Source organism: Dipteris shenzhenensis, chromosome 9 (assembly GCF_047967505.1).
Source record: "Dipteris shenzhenensis isolate YYH24624 ecotype China chromosome 9, Dip_SZ_1.0, whole genome shotgun sequence".
In the NCBI taxonomy this organism is placed as follows: Eukaryota; Viridiplantae; Streptophyta; class Polypodiopsida; order Gleicheniales; family Dipteridaceae; genus Dipteris; species Dipteris shenzhenensis.
In genome coordinates this window covers 20614884-20639238 of record NC_141604.1, presented here as the reverse complement: position 1 = coordinate 20639238, position 24355 = coordinate 20614884, and the positions used below count along the sequence as shown (strand labels likewise).

The 24355-nt window shown below is 48.0% G+C and overlaps 1 protein-coding gene across 3 annotated transcripts in view; it reads left to right on the top strand.

Moving 5' to 3' along the window:
* Window positions 1-24355, top strand: part of LOC147898350 (protein PSK SIMULATOR 1-like) — a 171742-nt gene that overhangs the window by 42064 nt on the left and 105323 nt on the right. For 2 of the 3 annotated variants that reach the window (XM_087379659.1, XM_087379660.1), the window contains exons 3-4: window positions 645-737; window positions 959-1049. In XM_087379659.1, the coding sequence (XP_087235785.1) occupies window positions 645-737; window positions 959-1049 (184 nt within the window). The remainder of the gene's footprint in view (window positions 1-644; window positions 738-958; window positions 1050-24355) is intronic. The other variant, XM_087379661.1, reaches the window with a different exon arrangement.

Here is a 24355-nt window from a genome sequence, read left to right as displayed (position 1 = left end):
TGCATACGTTCATAATTCCTGATATCATTATTTTAATAGCATCTCTTGTTTTCCCTTTCATATTCCCTCTGCATGCGATCACTGCATATTTTTTAGTTCTCACACTGTGTCCTCATGCCACCTAGGACCTTGGGAATCAATACATTTTAAGCAGCACTTAAATTTCTATGGTATTAAATCTTTTGTAGGATCCAGTAGTACTAAGTAAAAGTTTAATCTGCATAAGTGGCCATTAAGAAGAGACAATTTCACAAAAGAACACAGGTAGTTGGCAATCTCAAATAGCAATTTAGTAAGAACAAATTGATTTGTTTGGATCTTTCTCTTGTATGCTGGGTTTATGCTGGGTTTATCTTGGTGCAACACTTATTTTACGTTGTCTTTTTGCAGTCTGTGTACTCTGTTTTCCTCCCTTTTTATGGAATCTTTGTACTTTGGGGAATTTTCATCTAATGAAATCCGATGAAAACCATGGATTGTATTGCAAGTCTTGACCTATCAGAGTGATATGTGTTTACCTGTCTTTATATTTGTTAGAAATTTTGGATCTATGATTCAGATCTCCTGGTCAGATTTGATTCATAGTGGATTTATCACAAATGTAATATCTTGAAAGTGGAGCTTATGTGCTTATCTTAATGTAGGAATGAATTACTCATATTTTCAAGGGAAGTTGTCCGGTTCGGGAATCATTGTCAGGACCCTCAATGGCATCAACTTGATCGCTACTTTGAAACGTAATACTGAGATTTGCAAGTAGCTCTTAAAAGTTATGTTCTTTGCAAGTAGAGCATAATGACAATCTAATTTTTTAAGGTATAAAAGTAGAGTCTTCCTGATTCCTTGTGAGGTTTCATATAGCCAGCTGTAATGCACATGTCTATGTACATTTCATTTTGTTCTGATATTCCTCGATGTTTTCAGTCGTACATTTGTGACTTTGTCCTTCTCTTTGCAGTTTGAACACACAGCTGAGTGTACCATGGCAAGGCAAAGAGGAAGTACAGAAAGAAGTGCAAAGCTTGATAGATTTGGTGCAACACACAGCTGTATGTATTGATTCAACATAACCAATAGATAACCTTTTTTTCCTTTCCCCCCCAAAAGTGAAATCCTATTAATTATGACCAATATACATACGAGCAGGATAGAATCCTGTGAAGGCCTTGTACAAAATCATGCATAAAAGAAACAAAGCTATCTAAAACCAATATTGAGAATGGAAGTGCCATAAAGGCCTTGTCAATGACAATCCCACTCCCTCTAGAAGGATGCTTGCCTAGCCTCTGTTATTGGAAAAGTAATGAATTGTGGAGTTAATTTGCTCACTTTAGAGACTTTTAAGGGCCATACGATGTGGCAAGCCCCCACATACATCCATCATGGATTAAGGGGATTCGTGCCACATGGCACCAATCCATTGGTCTATTTCATATGGTATTGCCACGGTCACACAAGCATGCAGTCACCATGTTATTCAATCTAGGGCTGTCAATTAGATGTAGGTATTGCATCTATGGCATATATTTGATGCATTTTAATTGGGCACACTGTGTCAAGATGCCACATAGGATGGGACTAGGCCTTGGGTTTTGTGAGAATCCACCATCAAGACATTTCTTAGAAATCTTCTCCCTTGTACCTTGATATCTCCTCAGCTCCTCAGCTAGGGATTGCTCTAACTTCACGAAAATCATGGCAGTGCTTCTCTACACACATCATTGACATGGCTTGGGGATCAAAGACATTAAAACAATGTCAAGGGGGGTTCTTAAAATGACATTGTTTTTCTTTTGTACTCCCATAGGTTGCTATATCCACATGTGGATGAATTTGTGCAACCATGGTACTTTAGGTACATCAGGTACTTCTGAGATCATTCGAGAGTACTTCAGCCATATCATTGAGGGTGGATTTGTAGAGATATATAATGATATGATAGTGTAGGATAGACTAGGACTTAGTTTTTTTTGTGTGTTAGTACTTGGGTACTATATATACCAAGTACTTGTACTTCATTCAGTTGACCATTTGAGTTGGAGTTCACTTTTGTTCACTTCTTGCTCTTTTGTGTTCACAATGCATCTCCATTTTGTTCCTACAGGTAGCTACACTTGTTCGTAGTGTTGAGTCAGAAACTAAAGAGATCACCAACCCCAACGTAGTGGTTACTACTGATGATGACATAGTTGCAAGACAGTATGGGATTTCCTCTTGACCTTTGTGAGCTTTGGATGAAGCCTCGTTCTCCTTATCTTCCTCCTTCATTGCTCTCTACTTTGCACTTCTTCGTGACTTGGATCCGACCAATAGGGACCTTGTTGGTCCAAGTCAATGAGAGCCGCAATGAAGTTGGTAGCTTTGGCAACTGTTCCAATGGGTACACTTTGAGCTCATCTTGAAGACTTCTCAAAATGTTGTCGCACCTGTTGTACTTTATTGGTGGGACCTCCATCACCAGGAGTCACCAAGAGTCACACCAGTGTCACACCTTATCCACACTTGGGCCACACTTGAATCACACCTTGTTCACATCTTGGTCACCGGAGCCGCATGTCAAGGATAGTTAGACCTTGGTCACCACCTTGGTCACACCTTGTTCACATCTTGGTCATTGGAGCGACCTGTCAAGGATGGATAGACCTTGGTCACACCATCAGTACGAGACTGGAATGGTACATGACTTGGACATGAATGGAGTAGTACATGACTAGATGAGTATAGGACTAGGCATGCCAAGCCTGGACCGACCTTGGTCAAAGATGACCCGCCCTTGGTCAAAATGAAGTAGTGGCGCACTGGACTGTAGTAGCTCAGAGAGCACAAGTGGTGCACATGGGAAGCAGTCCAACATTTAAGGAGCACCACCCCTCACCATCAACTAGTGTCAGGTGCACATGGAATAGACAGGAGTATACATGGAGTACTTTACTCACTGACTCGAAGGAGGTTGGGGAGTTGCAGAAGACATCAAGTGACAAAGTGGTGAAACAGCTAAGGATTCAGGAAGACAACCAATAGGAAGGAGGGACAAGGATTTCCAGCGACGGGCCGATGAAGGGAGGTGAAGAGGGGCAAAGGATGGAGGATGGGGGGCATTCCAGCATAGGGCACATAGGACATGAAAGAAAGAAAGAAAGAAAGAAAGTGTATTATTGTCCACTAGAGGCCAAAATGGGCCCATGGGACATCAAGAACTCTGCATACAATCAACGTGCCCCAAAGAAGAGGCATCGTCGAATATCATCTAAGTGCTACGCAATCTAATGCAAGTGAAAGTACATAATGTCAAATCTGAGCCTAAATACAGAGTAAACTAGATGCAAGGAAACCGCCCCCGGGTGCAAAATGGGGGGGATGAGCACAATATGCTAATGCAAAGATACAAGTCCAGGTGTCACGGAGTCTGAGAACCAAAATAATACTGGAAATCCTGTCCATCGACTCTGCCTCCTGCTATGAGAGTACAAATCTGGGCAAAGGTGAGGTGAGCGGCTGGTGGGGCGAGATCTCCATGAGTGAGTCTGAGAGAGAGAGAGAGAGAGGCTAGAGTCAAGAGCTCGCCTAGGGTGTATCTTCCCTAGTGTATCAATCATCACTTTACAAGATGAGGCCTCGACATGATTGTGACCCAGAGCCAGTGACTCGACAACTCAGACATAGGGTTGATGCGCAGATTACAATTGGGGATATCCCCTCCCTGTTCAGAGTCGGAGCCTGACCGACGGAGCCTGACCGACAAGGGTTACTGTAGTCCTCATTAGGTGCAGAGCTATGACCAGAGGAGACGTCACAAGGCCGCACGCATGAGCGGCCGACAACACTCTATCGCCACTTTCATGCCTCCATTACCTCATCCACCCTGATGTCTTGGTGATGATGATGATGATGATGATGAGATTGATATGTAGTCGACCATTAACATGACTATGTTGTACTTAGCACTACCATTTTGCATTTTTGCATTTTGCATTGGTGTGGAGGCTCATTTAGTAGCTCCACCCTCACAGCTTGTTTGTACTAGGATTTCACAGTCTCATAGACCCATCAGTCTTCCGAAGACTTCAATAAACTTTTTTTCTTTCTTTCTTTTCTTCTCATGACTGCATGATTCATTCCTTCTAATGAGCTATGCTTCTTCTCATCTCTGCTCACTCCTCTAACATTTCTTCCCGTTGTGTTCTCCTCCCCTCCTCTCCCTTCACATGGTTTAACGGACCCTATGTCATGTGGCTAGAGTTATGTTCCGTTCATGTTGAGGATTGGCTCTTGTGATTTTGTTCTGCTTTAGTCTTTCTCTTGCTCACATCACTCTTGCACTTGTATCGCTCGCACATTGTTGACACCATCGACCAACATTCGCCCCATGCACCATCCATGACACCAATGTCACGTCCCGCTTGCACCTCACACCAGTGGCCCTAGGCCTCCAGTAATACTTCTGGAAGTAGTAGGAACCCCCCCCTCAGAGAGTTTATGGCGATCAGGGTGGGACACTGCTAGTGTTGAGTAGCACAAGTGAAGTGGTGTTCTAGGGTCCTAGAGAGAGAGGTCTTATGCTGAGTAGTTCTGAAACTTTTTTTTTTGGGCAAAAAAGAGACTTAAGTAGGAAAGAAAATCGCTAGAGCAAGCTCTGTGCGGAAATACAACATGCTAGGCATGTAAAAAAGGCCATCTCAGAAGAATGAGGTAGAAAGAAACCAAGCCTGAGGCTGAAAATGCCAACTCAACCCTGTAGAAGTCTCAGCAAAGAAGGGAGTCTCTCGAATCCTTGAGAAAAGTAACTCTCTTGGAGGAGGCTGCTCGAGATGATCCCTGCATGGTCGCCCATATGGCCATCAGAGTGTGTACCGTATCTGTCCAAGTACTGGCCAAGGTTTGAGAAGGGTGAACCTGAGAACCCTCCATAGCCTCAATGCATCTGGCTCTCCAAATGTGCCATGCTGCAATGCTAGCTAAAACCTCCCATGGAGAGTCAACCGAGGAATGAGCAGCCTTGAAGAGAGTGACCCGAACATCCTCTAGAGAGCACGACTCCACACGGTGTCGTCGGATGTGAAGAGCCCAAGAGGAGTCATGTCTCTCAAAGAAAACCTGGGGCCTTGAAAGAGTGAGCCAAGCCACTGATCCCCATGTCGTATAGAAGGGGAGGCGAACAAAAGTGCTGAAAAGTCTTGCAACTCCATTCCATATGATTCTTGCCTGTCTGCAATCCCAAAGGCAGTGTTGCGAGGAGGGTGAGGGAGGGGCTGACGGAGGGGGCACCAAAGCTTCACGGGGAGGAGCAGCAGCTCAAGCTCCATGATGTGAAAGGAGTATTTGGATGGGGGTAGCCAGGATTTTCGTTCTGAAACTTTTGAAGGAGCTAGTGAGAGAACTAGGAGGTACTTGAGGAAGCCGGAGAAGTCTTTTAGCAGACCAAACCCGGTACAAGAAGCATTACGTGCGACGGAAGTTCATGAAGTCCTCAAGGTGAGCATTAAGTGAGCCTATTGGAGCAGTTAGCCAGAGCAAGTAACTTCATTGACACTCTCATTGACTTGGATGAACAGGATCCCTGGTGGTCAGATTGGGATTCTGGAGAAGAAGTACAAAGTAGAGAGTGGGTGAAAGAGGAAGGTATGAAGGAGGAAGGCTCCTCAGGAACTCATCAAAGGTCAAGACAGCCCCCTCTTGCACAACGATGTCTTCATCAACAACCACTTCTGCTGGAGTGGTGACTCCTTATCCTTCCGACTGGACATCTGTTGGTCAAGCTGCTATCTCATTTTTTATGCATAGATACGGGTTTCTAGCAAATCTTATGATCACATCCATCCCACTCAGGGATACTTTTGCTCCGGCCTTGCTCGCCATGAATGTTTCATCTCCCTTTCCATCTATAGCTATGTTGCCTTTTCCATTACCTCCTTTCCCTATTGCCTACTCATCCAATATGACCTCAATCCCATCCCTCTCCTTCCTAACTGCTCTCCATCCCCTTTAACCCCAAGATCTTCTATGTTCTCACCCTTTCCCTCTACAACACTGAGGCCCTCTGCGTATTCAACATTGTCTACACTTTCTCTATGGCTATATCAGTGGTGACTTCCCCATTATGTTCCTCTGCAGGAGGTGTTGCCTCATCCACCATAGCACCCACACTCATTATTGCTCCGTCGGGAGGCCCTCCAACTCTTGTGCCTGCTTCAGCCTTTGGGGTGGGGATGGCGGTTCTCAATCCTGCAGAAAGAGCTAGACTTCTCAAGTTACTTAACAAGGTCCATGTGAAGACTCAAAGGTTCAAAGGCCACCTCCATGAGGATGCCGAAGCTCATGTGAGGGAATTCCTCACGACATGCAGAGATAAAGATGTGGAGACCTAAGGCAAAAATTCTTACACACTTTCAAGTTGGAAAAGTTCGAACATATGATTGTCCAGGAGTTGTCCACTGATACCATGAAGCCAAGCAAAAGCATCTCGGAGATGTACACAAGGATGAGGGTCCTGGCCGTCTTGGCCGCGAAGATGTATGTGCCACCCAATGATACCGGCATGAAGGGGTGGTTTTTGAAGGCGTTACCTTCCACCATTGCTATAGGACTGGCCGACAAACTCCCTAAGCATGCCTCATTACAAGACTTCTTGCGGGAAGTGGGGAACGGTCTAAGTTTTGCCTCATCACACACTTCAACTACCCAGCTTCTTAGAGAAGAGGGCTCACCGGCATGGCAACAACTCAAGATGGAGTTAGAAGAAATCAAAGAAGGTTTGAAAGACAGAACAAGGGTGGATGGACAGTCACCCTTTGAAGCTCAGAGAAGAAGTGGTCTCTCTGGTGCACGGAGTGCGAGGGTTTTGGCCATGAACTTGTCAGTCCCTTCCTCCACCCCCTACCTTCAACCTTCTGCCTCTCTTCTCCCCTCCTCCCTCAACCCCTCTCCTTTCAGCCCTCTTCTACTAACCTCTCTCTCAGCCTCTTTAGAGCCTTTTCTCCAGCTTTTCTAGTCCGATGCAGCTCAATAGTGTTTGAGTCGGCGGCCTTCCCACCCCGATTGACGATGGCTCTGCCTTCAACCAATTCAACCAATCCTCGCGCGCTTCCACTGGCCGCAAAAACCATCACATTCTCAAAAGACGAGTTGCAACAGCTCAGAAAAGGTACAAAGCAGGAGAGCTTGACATCGCTCTTTGCTCGCATCCATGGGTCCCATCCTTCCAGGTTACAAGCCAGGGACTGGATGCTGGCCGCCTTACATGAGACCTCGTAGGGCACCGCATAGATTTTCGTCTGCTTGGTGGAGGTTTCTTTAAGGTTGTTTCTATTCCCCAGATGTAGAAGGTACAGTGCTTTAGGCCAATCCCTTGGCACTGAGCTCTAGGAGGATTTTATTGACACCTTTCTAATTGGGTTTTGACCCCATGGAGGAGGATGGCTAGACGTTTTCACTCTTCCTTAGATTCTTCGGCCTCTCTCAAATGTACCACCGACTCTTATCTTCCATTGGAGCCGCTTTCGGGATGGTCACAGAGATCCCTCCCCTTTCTGGGATGCCTTCTTTGACCTAATTGGGTTTTGACCCCATGGAGGAGGATGGCTAGACGTTTTCACTCTTCCTCAGATTCTTCGGCCTCTCTCAGATGTACCACCAACTCTTATCTTCCATTGGAGCCGCTTTCGGGATGGTCACAGAGATCCCTCCCCTTTCTGGGATGCCTTCTTTGGCAGCAGAGGCAGTCAGGTCAAACGGCGTACATGTTAGGGTCATTGTCTCTGACCCTAACATTACGAATGACCACATCATGCCCCAGTGTCCATATGGCTCATTATTCAGGCATAGAGTCGAGATCACTGCTGGGAGACATGATCAGTGTAGGATCTGTAAGACCCCAGAGCATTTTGCCAAAGATTGCCCAAGGAAGAGAAAAAAGAAAAGGCCTAAAAGATCCATGGATGTAGTGCCTCATAGCACCACCTTGGCTGGATCTACTTCACGATCTATTGCACGTCTTGCTACTTCTCGTGCTATTGGACCTTCCACTTCTTGCCCAGGCTTCTCATCCTAGACCTTCTACAACGCGAACAAGACAATCAGCACGTCATGTTCCAGTCGTCTCCTGTTGGGTGCAAGTCAGAGTTGCTGAGCGAGTTCCACCTCAGGAGGCTTCTCATGGTGCCACGGACCCTCCTTTACAAGCAAGAGATATTCCTGTCCTAGTTCCTTGTGCGGATGAGGTTGCTCTTGTCCCCTCAGATGGGAGCGTCCATCTATGGAGCAACTCATTGCCAAAATCCGTGCCATAATCCATGCTAGTGACACTTTTTTGGCTGAGTCCCATCATCATCCCCCTTTATTTGCTCCACCCTCTTCACCTCTTGACAAAGGCAAGGGGATTGTAGCTTGTACTCCATCATCCGCAGGGATCCTCCGCACACCTGTGCCAGTTGCATCATTCAAGAATTCTTTTGCAGTTTTGGCAAACATGGTAGATTTTGAGGAGTTTGTACCCTCTACCCTTGGGGAGCACCTTGTTCAGATCACCGTGGATAGAGCTTTCCCTTCTGCAGGTGTGGGAGTGCTTTCCCCAGTTGACTTCCCTCCTCTTGATAGGAGGAATCTTTCCCTGGAGAGGGATATCTCCGCTACCAGGTCGGGTAGGGTTTTTCATCTGGACTTTTCCTCTCGCCGACGAGGATTGTCAGTTGGAACGTGCATGGCCTTGGAGGTGTACCTCACCACCGTTGCCATAGGCAGCTGATTTGTAACCATTTTCATCTAGGTATTACTAGGGGTCCCATTGATATTCTTATGATTCAGGAACACAAACTGGATGTCAGGGATTGTTCCAAGTCGGGTAAGCTTCTCTTAGGGCATACTCTTAGCAAAAAATGACAAGTTGTACAGACTCCTGGCATTGTTGCGCATCCGCTTGCAGAGGTCCGTACAAACGTACGGACGTTTGTACAGCTGTACGAAAAAAAAATCGAGAATTTCTTTTTTCTCGAAAAGGTGCAGGAAGGATTGTTTATGCCAAAATTTCAAAAATAGGGCAATACCGAGCAATTTGAGGAATACTTGTTTGACACCTCCTCATCTCCGACATTGCGACATTGCGGTGTTTGACTGTCCCGAACAGTCAAATATCATTTCTTTGATCTTGGTACATTCGGTGACTCTCTAATCGGCACATTGAGAGTCATAACGTGATCTCCCTTGGTAGCTGCTCCTATGGCCTTCATCGACACATCATTTGAGGTCATTTGAGGGCATTCTCGCCTAGTTCTTCACGGACATACCTCTTTGCATCAGGATGTGCACACTCTTGTGCGGCAGCTACTTCGGGCACATGGGTTGTCTGCCCTTGCTATGCATACAATGAATGAAATATATCTTTACTATCTTTTTTGAGTCAAGGGTACTTTGCCCTAGGTTGTCTCCCAAAATGAATGCAAGTAAATCATGTGTGTTGAGTCAAAGGTTCTTTGCCGGCAATGGTAGTGCCTTCAAAACCTTCCTTCCAAGAGCAAGCGGAGCTGCTGCTCCTTCCCGTGAGCTACTGCCCTCCCCTCTCCCTCTCCCACTCCCTCTCTCAGCCAGCCCCCTCTCCCTCTCCCTCTCCCTCGCTGCCCCCCCCTCTCCCCCCCTCGGTGCTCCTCCTCTCCTTCCCCTCTCGCCAGCCCTCCTCCCTCTCCCTCCCTCTCCCCTTCCTCCTCTCCGCCCTCCCTCTCCCCCCCCTGCTACCCCCTACCTCTCCCTCCCCGCCCAACCTCTCCCCCACCCATCAGCACCCCCGCCCCCCTTCTCCTCCCCCGTCCCCTCCCCCGTCATCCCTCTCCCTCGCCAGCCCCCCCCCCCGCTGCCCCCCTCCCCGCTGCCCCTTTCTCCTCTCCCCTCCCCCGCTGCCCCCCTCCCTGCTGCCCCCTTCTCCGCCATCCCTCTCCCCCGCCAGCCCCCCCGCCCCCCCCCTCGCCCTCCCTCTCCCCCCCCCGCTGCTCTCCCCCTCCCTGCTGCCCCCTTCTCCCCGCCCTCCCTCTCCCCCGCCAGCCCCCCTGTCTCCTTCTCCTCCCCCGCCCCCCTCCCTCCCCCACGCTCTCCCCCTCCCCCCCAGCTCTTCCCCCCTAGGTGACCCCCCCCCGGGGGGGAGAGAAAAAAAAAAAAGAGTTAAAAAAAAAAAACCCTCCTCCCTCTCCCTCCCCGCCCCCTTCCTCCCTATCTCAGCTCCCCACGCCTCCCCCTCAGCCTACCTCCGTCTCCCCTCTCTTTCTCCTTCTTCCCTTCCCCTCTCTCCTACCCTCTCTTTCTCCTTCTTCCTGCGCCCACGTTCAAGGCGTCCTAGGCAGTAGTTTCACGGACGGAGCTTTATCAGTGTTGGAATCGGCCTTTTCACATCGATTGGCGAATGGATCCCCATTCAGCCAATCTCCATCCACCTCCATCGGCCGCGAGAACCGTCATTTTTTCAGAAGACGAGCTATAGAAACTCAAGAAAGATGTGGAATTAGAGGGCTCCTTATCACTTTTCGCCCACATCTTTGGGTCACACCCTTCCAGATCACAGGCTAGAGACTGGATGCTGGCGGCGTTACCAGGAGACCTTGCCCCTCACCTCAGGGATATTCGACTTTTGGGACGTGGATTCTTCCAAGTGGTGTTCGACTCCCACGAGTCTACAGCCCTTGTTCTCAAAGCTAATCCCCTGGATTTGGGTTCGAGGAGGATCTTTCTTTTGCCCTACACCTTGGGCTTCGATCCCCGGTCGAGGACGATAGGCAGGTCACATCAGTGTTCATTAGGTCTCCTGGTCTTCCTCAGGTCTACCATCGATTGCTTGCCACTACCGGAGCCACATTCGGAGTGGTCATGGAGATCCCCTCCCTTCCTGGCATGCCTTCTTCCTTGGCAAAGGCAATCAGTGCAGACGGGGTGCCTCGTGTTAGGGTCATTGTCTCAGACCCTAACATCTCAGATGACCACATTATGCTTCAGCGTCCAGACGTTTCTCTCTTTCGACAGAGAGTCGAGATTTCAGGTAGACAGGACCAGTGCAGGATTTGCAGGACCCTAGAGCACTTTGCTAGAGACAGCCCAAGGAAGAGAAAAAGACCCAAGAGGTCTTCTGGTGCGGCTCCTTCACGTACTACCACGACTGCACCTCCCTAGCACCTTGTACCATGCACTCCAGGACCACCAAGAGCAACAAGGCGCCCTGCTTCGCGCACCCCAGGACCACCAGGGGCAACAGGGCGCCCAATGCCCGCAGCACGCCCAGTACCATGATGGAGAGCTATCAGAGCGGCTCCCTTACCTCAGGAAGAGACTTTTGATCCTGTTCAGACAGATGCCTTCCAGATTCCAAAGGTGGATGTTGCTGCAGCCCCAGACACTATAGTTCCACATCAGGAGGGGCCTTTAGATCCACCAGCCCCAGTCACTTTGGTCTCTGACCCCTTGGTTTCTGACCACGTGGGGACTACAGGTACTTCTTCCCCGCAGACTGTTCCTACCACAGTCAGGACAACCGAGAAAGTGCAGGCGCAAATGAGGGCTCCTGATTCCTCTTCACCCCAGCCATAGGCCTCCTCAACCACCAGCTCCAGTTCTGCTGATAGAGGCCTGGCAGGTCCTTCTCCTCCATCTTCCACGAGTGCAGGTCTTCTTCGCACTCCTTGGCTAGACTTGCTTATCAGGAATTCTTTTTCGGCACTGGCAGATTCGGCGACTTTCATGGATGATGAGGAGTTTGTGCCCTCTACCTTAGGGGTCCCAGTCATTGGGATGCCTTCTGACAGGGCCTCCCTTTTAGCAGGTGTGGGGATCCTTTCACCTGTTGAGTTTCCTGTCCTTAGCAGGAGTGTTTCGGCCCAGGGGAAGCTGGTCTCCTCTACTAGGTCGGGTAAGCCTTTCCATCCAGCATCCTCCTGTCGATGAGGATCGTCAGCTGGAACATACAAGGCCTAGCCGGAGTTCCACACCGTCGCCGTAGGCAGCTGATCCGGAACCAGCTTCATCCAAGCATCACTGGAGGTGCTATTGATATCCTTTTTATCCAGGAACACAAGCTGGATGCTAGTAATTGCTCTAAGTTTGGCAAATTGCTTTCAGGACATACCTTCTGGTCGCTTGCTATGGGCACAAGGGGAGGTACTTGCATTTCGGTCTCTCTTTCTATTCTCGCCTTGGTTGCTGGTCATGGTATTATCTCCCCTTCTAGAGCTCATGGATCATTATTTTGATTGGAGGGCGTAAGATTGGTCTTCTCAATCTTTATGCTCCCAACAACAGAGGGGAGCGGATCTCCTTTTGGAAGGAGTTACTCTGTTGGGCCCCCATTGCAGATTCTTGGATCATTGGTGGCGACTTCAACATGGTTGAGTTGCCTTCAGACAAAAAGGAAGGTAGACAAGGTGGAATTCATTCTTTGGAGAGGGCAGCCTGGGATGCCTTTCTCTTTCAGCTCAGTGGCAGAGACACTTGGTTGGATGATGCCTTTCATATTATGCCATAGTCACTCCTGTACTCTTGGTCAAACAGGAGAATACACATGCCCATTCATGCATGGATTGACAGATTTTATGTAGACGATTGGGCACTTGATAGAGGAGGATATGTATGCATTTCTACTCGGGTTTCCACCTCAGATCATTTTCTAGTGGTGTTGCAGATTCTTGAGCCTCATCGGTGCACACATTAATTGGCATAAATCGAGTGGTTTTTGGATTTGCGAGGATGACACCCCGGATTGGGGTAATGATATTGGCTTCACTTGGGTACAGAGGGGCTTCTCCGTCAGATATTTGGGCTGCTAGGTTGGGGTGGGCACCTCTCCCTCACAACAGTTTGCTCTAGTGTTGGAAAGCATAAGAAGAAAGCTTCTTTTCTGGAGCTCAGCCAAACTTGACTTGGCCTCCAGGGTGGTGGTGGTTAACCAGGTTCTTCTAGCCACAGCATGGTTTGTATGCTCTTGTTGGTGCCACTCTAGGGATTGTATCATTCAGCTTAAGAGGCTTGTACAAAACTTTTTATGGAGTGGTCTAGATGGCACAACTGATGTTACAGCCAGGTGGCTTGGGAGACCTTGATGGCACCAAGAGAAGGGCATTCCCTTATTTCGTTACACAGTCAGTAATGCTAGGAAATTCCAGCTCAGCTCTAGGGGTTGGAAGCCTACCAGAGCTCCTCATTGGGAGAACTTTCATATTTCTGCTAACTTGCAAAGAATTTTTTGGCAGAGGCTCTGGAAATCCCACCGGAATAGAAAAATTACTCTCTTCTTTTGGCTTTTTATTCATGGTGGGATAGCAGTGCCTTTCTGCTTTGGAGACAATACAGCACTGCCTATGGGATTGCAGACAGGCGAGAATCATATGGAAGGGGATTGCAAGACTTTTCAGCACTTTTGTTCGCCTACCTTTCTATATGACCTGGGGATCAATGGCTTGGCTTACTCTTTTAGGGCCCCAGGTATTTTTTGAGAGACTTGACTCCTCTTGGGCTCTTCACATCCGATGACACCTTGTGGAGTCGTGCTCTCTAGAGGATGTTCCGGCCACTCTTTTCAGGGCTGCTCACTCCTCGATCGACTCTCCATGGGAGATCCTAGCTAGCATTGCAGCATGGCACATTTGGAGAGCCAGGTGCACTGAGGCTTTGGAGGGTTCTCAGGTTCACCTCTCTCAGATCTTGGCCAATACTTGGACAGATACGATACACACTCTGATGGCCATTTGGGCGACCATGCAAGGATCATCTCGAGCAACCTCCTCCAGGAGAGTTACTTTTCTCAGAGATTGGAGAGACTCTCCCTTCTTTGCTGAGACTTCTACAGGGTTGAGATGGCATTTTCAGCCTCAGCCTTGGTTTCTTTCTACCTCATTCCTCTGAGGTGTTTTTATTACATGCTTAGCATGGTGTATTTCCGCACAGAGCTTGCTCTAGCGGGTTTCTTTCTTACTTAATAGAAGTCTCTTTTTTGAAAAAAAAAAAAAGGGGTCTTTGCCTTGGATAGTCCTGCTAAAAAGATGTATTTTCCTACTTTCTTTTGGTGTGTGGCTCCATGTCTCTCATTAGCCCCTGGAGCCAGGAGGGGATGTACTGTGGGAGCCATGTATTGGCTTTGATAGGTTTAGAGGGGGATGTATTGTGGGAGCCATCTATTGGCTTTGATAGGTCTATTTGTTTATCAGGCTTGGCCGAGTTCCAGGATGTTGGTGTATTCCTAGACCTATGAGCTGGTCATGTAGCCATGCTATATCGTGAGCCTATGAGCATGTTGAGTCTCAAGCCATGAGAGTGCTTGGATCAACCTCTGAACACCCTTAGACTTTAGCCTCTGAGTTACATAGGGTGCATAGTTTGATGACTGTCATTGTCATCTTTGTACTGTGGGAGCCATGTATTGGCTTTGATAGGTTTAGGGGGGGATGTATTGTGGGAGCCAAGTATTGGCTTGAGGAAGGTACAGCCTGATCCAAGGGTGGAGTCAAACAAGGCTCCTGAACAGTAGTCTCCTCTTGAGGCTCCAAGGGGGTAGCCTTCGAAGAGGTGGAGGAGTGAACTAGAGTAGAGGGCCTAGCCGTGACCGGAACCCACCATGGGCCAGAAGTGGCACGGGGTGCCGAAGGGACTCGAGTAGCCCTAGGAGAGGGGGGGAGCCCGTGTCTGAGGCCATGTCTGTGGAGCGGTATGTCCTGCTCCAGCTCTCTGTCGTAAACTAGTACGAGCTGGTTGCTTTGTGGGCCTCTTTTCTTCTTTGGGCAATCTCTGGCGAAGTGCCCCAAGGATCTGCAAATCCTGCACTGGTCCTGCCGACCTGCAACCTCAAATCTCTAGCGAAAGAAAGACCCATCGGGTCGCTGTAGCATGATGTGGTCATATGAAATATTGGGGTCTTGGACAATGACCCTAACCTTGGGAACCCCGTCCATCCTGACCGCCTCAACAGTCGAAGAGGGCTCGCCAGGGAGAGGGGGGATCTCTGCCACCACACCAAACCTCTTGCCAATAACTGAAAGAAGCCGGTGATAAACTGAGGGAAGACCAGGGAACCTGATGAAAACAGAAACTCCTTGCTTGTCCTCTTCAATTGGGTCAAATCCCAGTTGGAAAGGAAACAAGAAGATTCTCCTGTAGCCTAGAAGTAGAAACCCGGCCTGTAGCAGGTCTCTGGTGACGTTCGCGGAATCTAGGCACACCTGAAAGAAACCCCGTCCCAACAAACGAACATCCTTGAGGTGGGGGGCGAGGTCCTGAGGAAGCGCCGATAGCATCCAATCTCTAGCTTGTAACTTGGAAGGGTGTGAGCCATGAATGCATGCGAAGAGAGTCGTGGAACACTCATGTTCGAAATCCTTTTGCAACTGCTGTAGCTCATCTTTTGAAAAAGTGACAGTTCTCGCAGCCGGTGTGAGCGGAGACGGATTGACTGAATGGGAACCCATTCGTCAATCGAGGTGTGTTGGCCGATACAAACACAAAAAAATAGAAACTCCGTCCGCTTTCCTGAATCCCAGGATACTCCTATAGGAGAAAAGGGGTAATCTAGAAGAAGGAGAGGGTGATGAAGAAGGGAGGAGGGAAGAGGAGGGGAAGATAGGGGAGAGGAGGAGTGGAGGAGAGGGGGAGAAGAGGAGTAGAGGAGAGGGGAAGGAGAGGGGAGGAGAGGCTGCTGCGGGGTGAAAGCAGCAGCAGGAGCAGGGGGGGGAGCAGCAGGCTGCAGAAGGGGGAGAGTAGCAGCGAGTGCGGGGGGGGAGCAGCAGGCTGCAGCGCAAGTCAGCAGCGGGCTGCAGCGGGCGGGGAAGGGGGGGGAGGAGGCTGCAGTGCAGGGGGAGAGGCTGCAGTGCGGGGGAGAGGGCAGGTAGCGAGGAGGGAAGGAAGGGGGCAAGCAGCAGGGAGCAGGGAGAGAGGCAGCAGGGAGCGGGGTATGGAGCAGCAGCAGGAGGGAAGAAAGGGGGCAGCGAGGGAAGGAGCAGGAGGAGGAGCAGGGAGCGGGGGAGCAGCAGCAGCAGGGAGCGGGGAGAGCAGTGAGGAGGGGAGCAGGAGCAACGGGGAGCAGCAACAGTTCGACTAGATGGATTTTCACTTCAGCCCCGGATGCCTTCCTTTTTCACTACTGTGGCAGAGACATGTGGCATCTACTGCCTCATGTTCGACCAAGAGAACATGAGGGACTGTGGCTGAATAAGATACTTGGTTGGACGATGCCTTCCTTATTCAGCCACAGTCCCTCCTGTTCTCTTGGTCGAACATGAGGCAGTAGATGCCTATTCATGCACGCATTGACAGATTCTATGTAGATGATTGGGTACTTGATAGAGGTGGATCGGTATGCATTGCTACTGGGGTTTCCACTTCAGACCACTTTCCTGTTGTGCTGGCTATCTCAGAGCCTCACTTGAGAGGTCGATCTGCCAGCATCAGGATTCCAGATGCCTTGTACATAGAGGAGGACCTTACAGAGGCAGCCCTGCAGATATGGGTTTCTCATGTCCAGGGTGGGCAGCCATATCCATCACATGTAGCTGCTGCCCTTTCTGGTATTAGCGACTTCTACCACTCAGTTGCTTATACCAGGAGATGAGATATTCTCAGACGTGAGATTAGTGTTCGCCAACAGTTGACAGCTTTGCAAGGGAAAGAGCAGAAACGGCCTTCAGATGCTTGGATTCATGAGCGCCTTGCTACAGCAAGGGCTCATCAGCATATATTGCTTGATCAAAGAGCAGAGTATGCCTTTCATGCACGGGAGTTCTTCTAGATTCAAATGTAAACACTTTTTCTCTACTCTTGGCCCTAGAAATAGTAGAGAGAGTGTATCCCAGCTTATTGACTCACATGGGATTTTACAGACAGATCTAGATGATGTCATGTGCAAAGCTTTAGATTTTTATGCCGCCCTTCTTACTGTAGATCCTGGCACACAAGATAGAGAGAATGCTAGACAGGTTATTTGGCAGAGCATCTCCTTGTTGGTGAAACTGGATATGCATGTTTTGCTTGATGCACCTTTCACCATCACAGAGTTCAAGAATGCACTTTTAGCCCTTCACAAGGGCAAGTGCCCAGGTTCAGATGGCCTCACCCCTTCTTTTTTCATTGCATTTTGGGATATGATTGGAGACTACATTACATCAGCCTTGCAGGGCATTTGGGACTCTGGTGAGATGCCCGGGACGCTCACAAAGGGTCTCATCCACCTTATCCTGAAAGGAGGTTGCGGAAATTTAGTGTCCCAGTGGAGGCCTATCAGACTTTTAGGGACATGTTACAAGATTATGGCCAAGGCAATCAGCCTCCGTCCTTCTCCCAGATCTTATTCATGACACTCAGACGGGATTTGGACAACCCATCATGTGGAATGACAGTATTTTAGATGATCATGGCAGACCACTGGGTGCCTCACTCTACATGCAGTGGTCCACGTGGGAGAGGGGACCCGCATCATCTTTGGGGTCATGGAAAGCTTTCCACAGGCTTCCAGAGGAGAGCGAATCTCAGTTGACACGACATCTCAGAGGGAGTGTAGGGAGGATCTTGCAGATTGAGGCAGCCCTTCTAGCGAATCGGGTAGACACAGATGATATGCCACTCACTTGCTCCACTTGGGCAGGTACTTTTACAAGAGGCGGTGTTCCGCTTCAGGTTTTGGCCTTTCGAGATGCACATGAGGATGCTTTAGTCTTTAGTGTGCATCAGATTGCTCAGGTCCACAGAGGACATCTTGCTTGAGTCTGCTTTTTAGCCTATCAGGGTTGTAGGTCTTTTGACCCAGACCCCCGGCTACTCTCCATCGGATCTTGGAGGCTTTTGCTCTACGGGGGAGTTCCCATTAGGTATTTGCAGTGGGACCCTAGAGAGTGGGAGTGGATTGACGCAGGGCATCAAGAGAAGAGCATCCCCTTCTTTTGTTACACGGTCAGTAATGCTAGGAGATTCCATCTCAGTAGGAGAGATTGGAGACCTTCCAGAGCTCCTCATTGGGAGACATTTGATATCACTGCGGATTTGCAGAGGTGCTTCTGGAAGAGACTCTGGAAATCCCACACGAATAGAAAGATCACTCTCTTCTTTTGGCTTTCTATCCATGGTGGGATTGCAGTGAACCTTTGGAGATCCAGGTTTGGAGCCGACCCTACTTGCCCTCGTTGCCTCTCTGCTTTAGAGACTATTCAGCATTGCTTATGGGATTGCAAATAGGCGAGGATGATTTGGATGGGGGTAGCCACGATTTTCAGTCACTTTGCCCACTCCCCATTCTTTATAACATGGGGCTCAGTGGCTTGGCTTTCTCTTACAAGGCCTCAGGTATTCTATGAGAGACTTGACTCCTCTCGGGCCATCTTGATTCAACGTCATCAGGTTGAGTCTTATTCATTGGATGTGATACCACACCTTCCTTTTGCAGCTGTACATGCCTCTGTGGATACCTCTTGGGAGATTCTAGCGAGCATAGCATCCTGGCATATCTGGAGAGCCAGATGCACAAAGGCATTGGAGGGAACTCAGGTTCATCCCTCGCACGCATTGGCTAGTATCTGGACAGACAATCTGGACAGACATTGTACATACCTTGATGGCTGTATGGACAAGTATGCAGGGAGACTCCCATGCAGCCTCAGCTAGGAGGGCGTCTTTCTTCAGGGAATGGAAGGATTTTCCTTTCTTCTCTGAGACTCCTACAAGGTTGAGGTGGCACTTTCAGCCTCAGCCTTGGTTGTTTTCCACCTCACTTTGAGGGGGTTTATTTATCCTCTTGATTTCATGATGTATTCCGCTTAGAGCTTGCTTGCGCGGGTTTTTTCTCTTAATAGAAGTCTATTTCTTGGGGAAAAAAAAAAGGGAGTGCACTGAGGATTCACCAAATACATGTAGCCATTCCGCCAGAGTGGATTGACACAGATGACATGCCGCTTACAGAGTCCACTTGGTGGGGAGCGTTCTCAGGGATAGGCATTTTGTTACAAGTCATTGCATTGCAGGATGCAAATGAGGATACCCTTGTCTTTGATGTTGAGTCGGGAGGCAGACTTATCAGATCTTCTAATGATATTCTTTTGGAGGTTGCATTTCAGCCTGTCAGGATTGCAGGATTCATGGAGTGGGACAGGGACTCACAGTGGTATCTTGACCGTGATCCTATTCTCCTTGCGTTGGGGTCTTGGAGACTCTGACTGTATGGTGGTTCCCCTATTAGGTTCTTGCAGTGGGACCCAGGGGAGTGGGAATGGATTGATGAGGGGCACCGAGAGAAGAGCTTTCCCTTCTTTCGATATACAGTTAGAAATGCCCAGAGATTTCAACTCAGCAGTAGAGGTTGGAGGCCCTCCAGAGCGCCACACTGGGGTAGTTTTCAGATTTCCGCAGCTGTGCAGAAGAACTTCTGGCGTAGGCTCTGAAAATCCCTCAGGAATAGAAAGGTCACTCTTTTCTTTTGGCTTTCTATTCATGGAGGGATTGCATCGGGGCTGACCCTACTTTTCCTCGTTGTCACATGGCAATTGAGTTAGTACAGCATTGCCTTTGGGAGTGCAGACAGACAAGGATGATCTGGAAAGGTGTTGCTAGGATTTTCAGCATCTTTCATACAGCACCTTTCTATATGACCATTGGTTCAATGACTTGGTTCTCTCTTATTGGTCCACAGGTGTTCTTCAAGGTACATGATCCAGATCTAGCTTTCATTGTACGGCAACATTCAATGGAGTCTTGTTCCCTCGAGGATGTTCCCCACACTCCTTTCAGAGCTGCTCATGCCTCAGTAGACATGCCTTGGGAGATTTTGGCTAGCATTGCAGCTTGGCATATTTGGAGAGCCAGGTGTACAGAGGCTATGGAGGGTATCTAGGTTCACCCTTCCCAGACTATGGCCAGTATTTGGACTAACACAGTACACATTGTGATGGCCATTTGGGCTAGCATGCAGGGATCCTCTAGAGCAGCCACTGCCAAGAGAGTTACTTTTTTCAAAGTTTGGAGGGGATCTCCTTTCTTCTCTGAGTTTCGTTCAGAGTTGAGATGGCATTTTCAGCCTTGGTTCTTTATAGCTCCCGCCATGTGTCCACACACCCGCCATCTGCCCATACAGCCCGTACAACTGTACGGACTGTTTCTGTACAGTCCGTACGGTCACATTTTGCCTCCAGCTCCCGAACCTGCAACTCACCATCAACCTCGACTCTGACGTACCGCTTGCTGAAGCCCCTATTCGTGCCTTGGTCCTTGCCTCTACTCATTTTGAACCTCTTCTAGGTTGTACTTGCAGCTCCAGGTTGTACTTGCAGCCCGTGTTTTCAGTTTGCTTGCACAAGTGTCCTTGGAGTACTTGGAGTACAGTTGCATTTGGAGAGTTTGAGCATGTGCATTGGGGATAGTTTCGGGGCTGCATATTCAGCTCAAATTATTGCTCAGCTGTTGTGCATTTTGACGCCAAATGTTGGCTGAAGGTGTATGCATTTTTGGATGCCTATTGAGCAAGAAACTACTATCGTATTGTGAGCCAGTGTTTGGCTGAGATTCAAGCAGATTCTAGGGCAGAAGTACATTGCAATTTGGGCCAGTGTTTGGCATTGCATTTTGAGCCAGTGTTTGGCTGTGATTTAGGATTATTTTTGGGCAGAAATATATTGCTTGATTGCATTTTGTATCCTGGAAGGGATTGTGTTTTGGGCAGGTACTTTTGGGGCAGATTCTCTGGTATTTCAGAGTAGCCATTGTCCGTGTATGCCATTGCAGTCATGTGATTTGCAGGTACAGTTGCCCTCATTCTTGAGCTTGCAATCATGTCTCTCAATGAGAATTTTGGTACCATGACTAAGGTAGATAAGTTGGATGGACCCAACTATGCTTTGTGGTCATTTACGCTCAAGAATATTTTGGTTGGCAAAGGATAATGGAACATCGTGAATGGTGATGTGACTAGACCTGCTGGATCTAGTGCATCTTCCACTACCACTCAGGCTTCTATTGTCACTAGCCAGGTGGCTCCCACGGAGGATCAGAAGAGGTTTGATTGCAGGGATGCCCAAGTTTTGTCTTTGATTGCATTATCAGTGTTGAAGCCACACATTAAGTCAACCATTAAGTCATGCAAGCATGCAAAGAATGCTTGAGACAAACTGAAAAACATGTGGAATGTCAAGAATGAAGCAAGAAGCATTGCTTTGAACAATAAGCTCAATGACCTATCCATGCTTGAAGGTCAAACTGTTTCAGAGCACATTGCTAAGATTACTGACATTTGAGATGAGCTTCCAGCCATTGATGAGAACATAGAAGACAAGAAATTGGTCTCTATTACCCTCAACAGCCTGGCTCCCTCATACGGCACATTTGTTACCTCCTTGACCATCATGCTCAAGGCTGCTTCTCTCTTTTTTGATGAGTTAGTTGGCTTGCTCTTACAGGAAGAAACGAGGACTTCCAATGCTGCTCGTTCCTCTCGTCAGGGTGAACAAGCACTTGCCACCTATGGAAATGGTAGGTTTCAGCCTATAGGTCATTTTCAAAAAAAGTCCAACCATGCCCATCATCCCAAGGAGGGAAATGCAAACACAAATACAAGGAATGTAGATAAAGGTGTGAAGGTGAAGAAAGGCAGATGCAATTATTGCAAGAAGGCTGGTCATTACATTGCAGAGTGCCAGAAATGGATTGCCAATGAGAAAAAGAGGCAATGCACAAATAGTAATTATGTTGCACCAACTAAGAATGTAAATGCTTCACCATCTCATGCAAATTTTGTTGAGATATCGAGCTCCACTCGAGATATGCCAGGGTGACCGTTGTGTACTTATGTCACCGACTTGTTAGCTGGAGATGCGGTTGGTACACCGCCCACGAATAATAGCTGGATGACAGCTATCCTTATCTACACTAGTTCGTCGCTCAGTTAGTATGCCACCTTAGTTAGTTGAGTTTGGTTTGAGACCCACATATAGGGTTCTTCTATTTCTTTGTACTTGAGTTCTTTTGGCTTTCACAACTAAGAAGAAGAAAACTGTTTTCAGCCTCCACCTTTGTGTGTATTCCTTTGCTCTCTCCCACAATCTTCACATGGTATCAGAGCCTTGTTCGTGGTAAGGAGCTCAAGAAAGCAAGCCAAGTTCGTGGTGTCCTGGTAAGAGGACCAGTGTTGCTTTCCTATTTCGAGTTTGGGAGCAAATCTCTGCAGGTACCACAGCCAGAAGTGCAGGACTGCACTGTTTCAGATTGAGACGCCCTTCGCGGTGTGGCGAGAGCGCAGTATATGCTGCGGATAAGGGCGAAGCCCTTAGTGACTTTATTTTTCTGATTTGAGGCCGTTTCGGGGCCCGTTTTGAAGGCAGAAGTTCTTCGCAAGCACTCAGAAAAAGGCCCTGTTTTTTGCTGTGCGACCACTGCGCGGCTAGTTGGTGGAAAGGTGCCGCAGAAATTGCATCGTATGCCTGTGTGCAGAGATATTGGGAGTTGCAAATTCATGCCTGTTGCCTGTTGATGCAAAATCGTCACTAGGAAGTGACTGTGTGGTGAAATACCACTTTCGTCAGTTTTGCAGTTCTGCCCGTGTGAGGCAAAAGCTGTGTTTTTTGCAGTGACAGAATATTTTGCAGTGTTCTGTAATGGCATCTGATTCTCTTTCACAGATTGTCACTGAAAAGCTTAACAAGAACAACTTCCAGGCATGGAAGTTTAGAATGACGAATTTCTTGATGGGAAAAGGCTATTGGGAATTCATTACAGGAAATGAAGAAGAACCTGTTCTTCCTAATGTTCCCAGTCAACAGGAAATGCAGGCATTCAAAGGATGGCATGAGAGAGCCAGGAAAGTTATGTACTGGCTGTCTATCAGTATTTCGGACTCCATGATTGTGCATATTCAGGATGCAAATACGCCAAAGGAGGCATGGGATACTTTGGCAAAAATGTATAGCACAAATACGCAAGCCAGGAAAATGCAACTCAAACAGGAGTTGCACAATGTGCAGAGAGAAACTTTGAACATAAATGACTACCACATGAAAGTGAAGAAAATTGCAGATGCACTTGCTTCCATTGGGTCACCAGTGGATGATGATGATTTGGTTTCTGTGACCTTGAATGGTCTAGGAAAGGATTATGCACAGTTCCGGACATCCATTGCCGTCCGTGAAAAATTTCCTGATTTTGAGGAGCTGATTGCTCTTCTAATTTCTGAAGAGCAGAGAAATGGTGGTGCATCTTCTTCAGCAGGAACTTCAAAAGAAACTGTCTTCTACTCAAATACTGGCAGAGGTAGAGGCAGAGGTAGAGGAGGCCGATCTGCAGGCCGTGGTAGAAATCAGAATATGCAGCAAACGCAAGAAAACCAGTCCTATGCAGGAGGACGTGGTAACTCTAGAGGCAGGGGGAGCCAAAGAGGCCGTGGTGGATGGCAGAGAAGCCAAAATGCAAACAACAATGTTGAATGCTACTATTGTGGCAAAATGGGTCATATGGCTAAGGACTGCTACAAAAAGCAGAATGACATTATGAATGGAAAATTGCAGCAAGGCAATTATGCATCTTCTAGCAGGCAGGGTGATGACAGAAATGAGCATCTATTTATGGTGCAGCATATGACCAATTCTGTGACAAGTGCAGAAGAACAAAATGATGTGTGGTATGTTGACTCAGGTGCGTCAAACCACATGACAGGTCATGCAGAATGGATGCAAGATGCAAGGAAAATGGAAAAGCCAGGATTTGTGGAGACTGGTGATGATACTGCACATCCTATTGTGCAGATTGGCGAAATTCCTTTGTCTATGCAGGATGGGAAAAAGAAATACTTGTCTGATGTATTTCATGTCCCGAACATCACCAAGAACCTCGTTTCTGTTGGTCAGATGGTTGAGCAGGGCTTGCAGGTCAGATTTAATCCTCATGGATGCTTTGTTGAGGATATGAAAAATAATGGTCGCTTGATAGCAAAAGGAAAGAAGAAGGGCAGGATGCAGACGTTGGATGTAGACGTTGGATGCAGAACGTTGGATGCAGACATGCCTGAATTGAGTGCAGCAATGTTTGCACATGGGACCGGTGTAGTTGCAGATATTGATATCTGGCACAAACGCATTGGTCATGTTAATATACAGCGACTTAAATCAATGCAAGCCCAAAATATTGTTGCAGGATTGCCTAAATTCAAGGTTGCAGAAATGCACAAGGTTTGTGAAGCCTGTCAATTTGGGAAACAGGCAAGGAAACCTTTTCCTAGGCATGTTCAAGAGAGTAAAAAGCCACTGGAATTAATCCACTCTGATGTGTGGACTACAAAAGCTGCATCTATTGGAGGCTGTCACTATTTTGTCACATTTATTGATGACTTCAGCAGAAATTTGTGGGTGTATTTTATGAAAAAGAAAAGTGAAGTGTTTGGGCA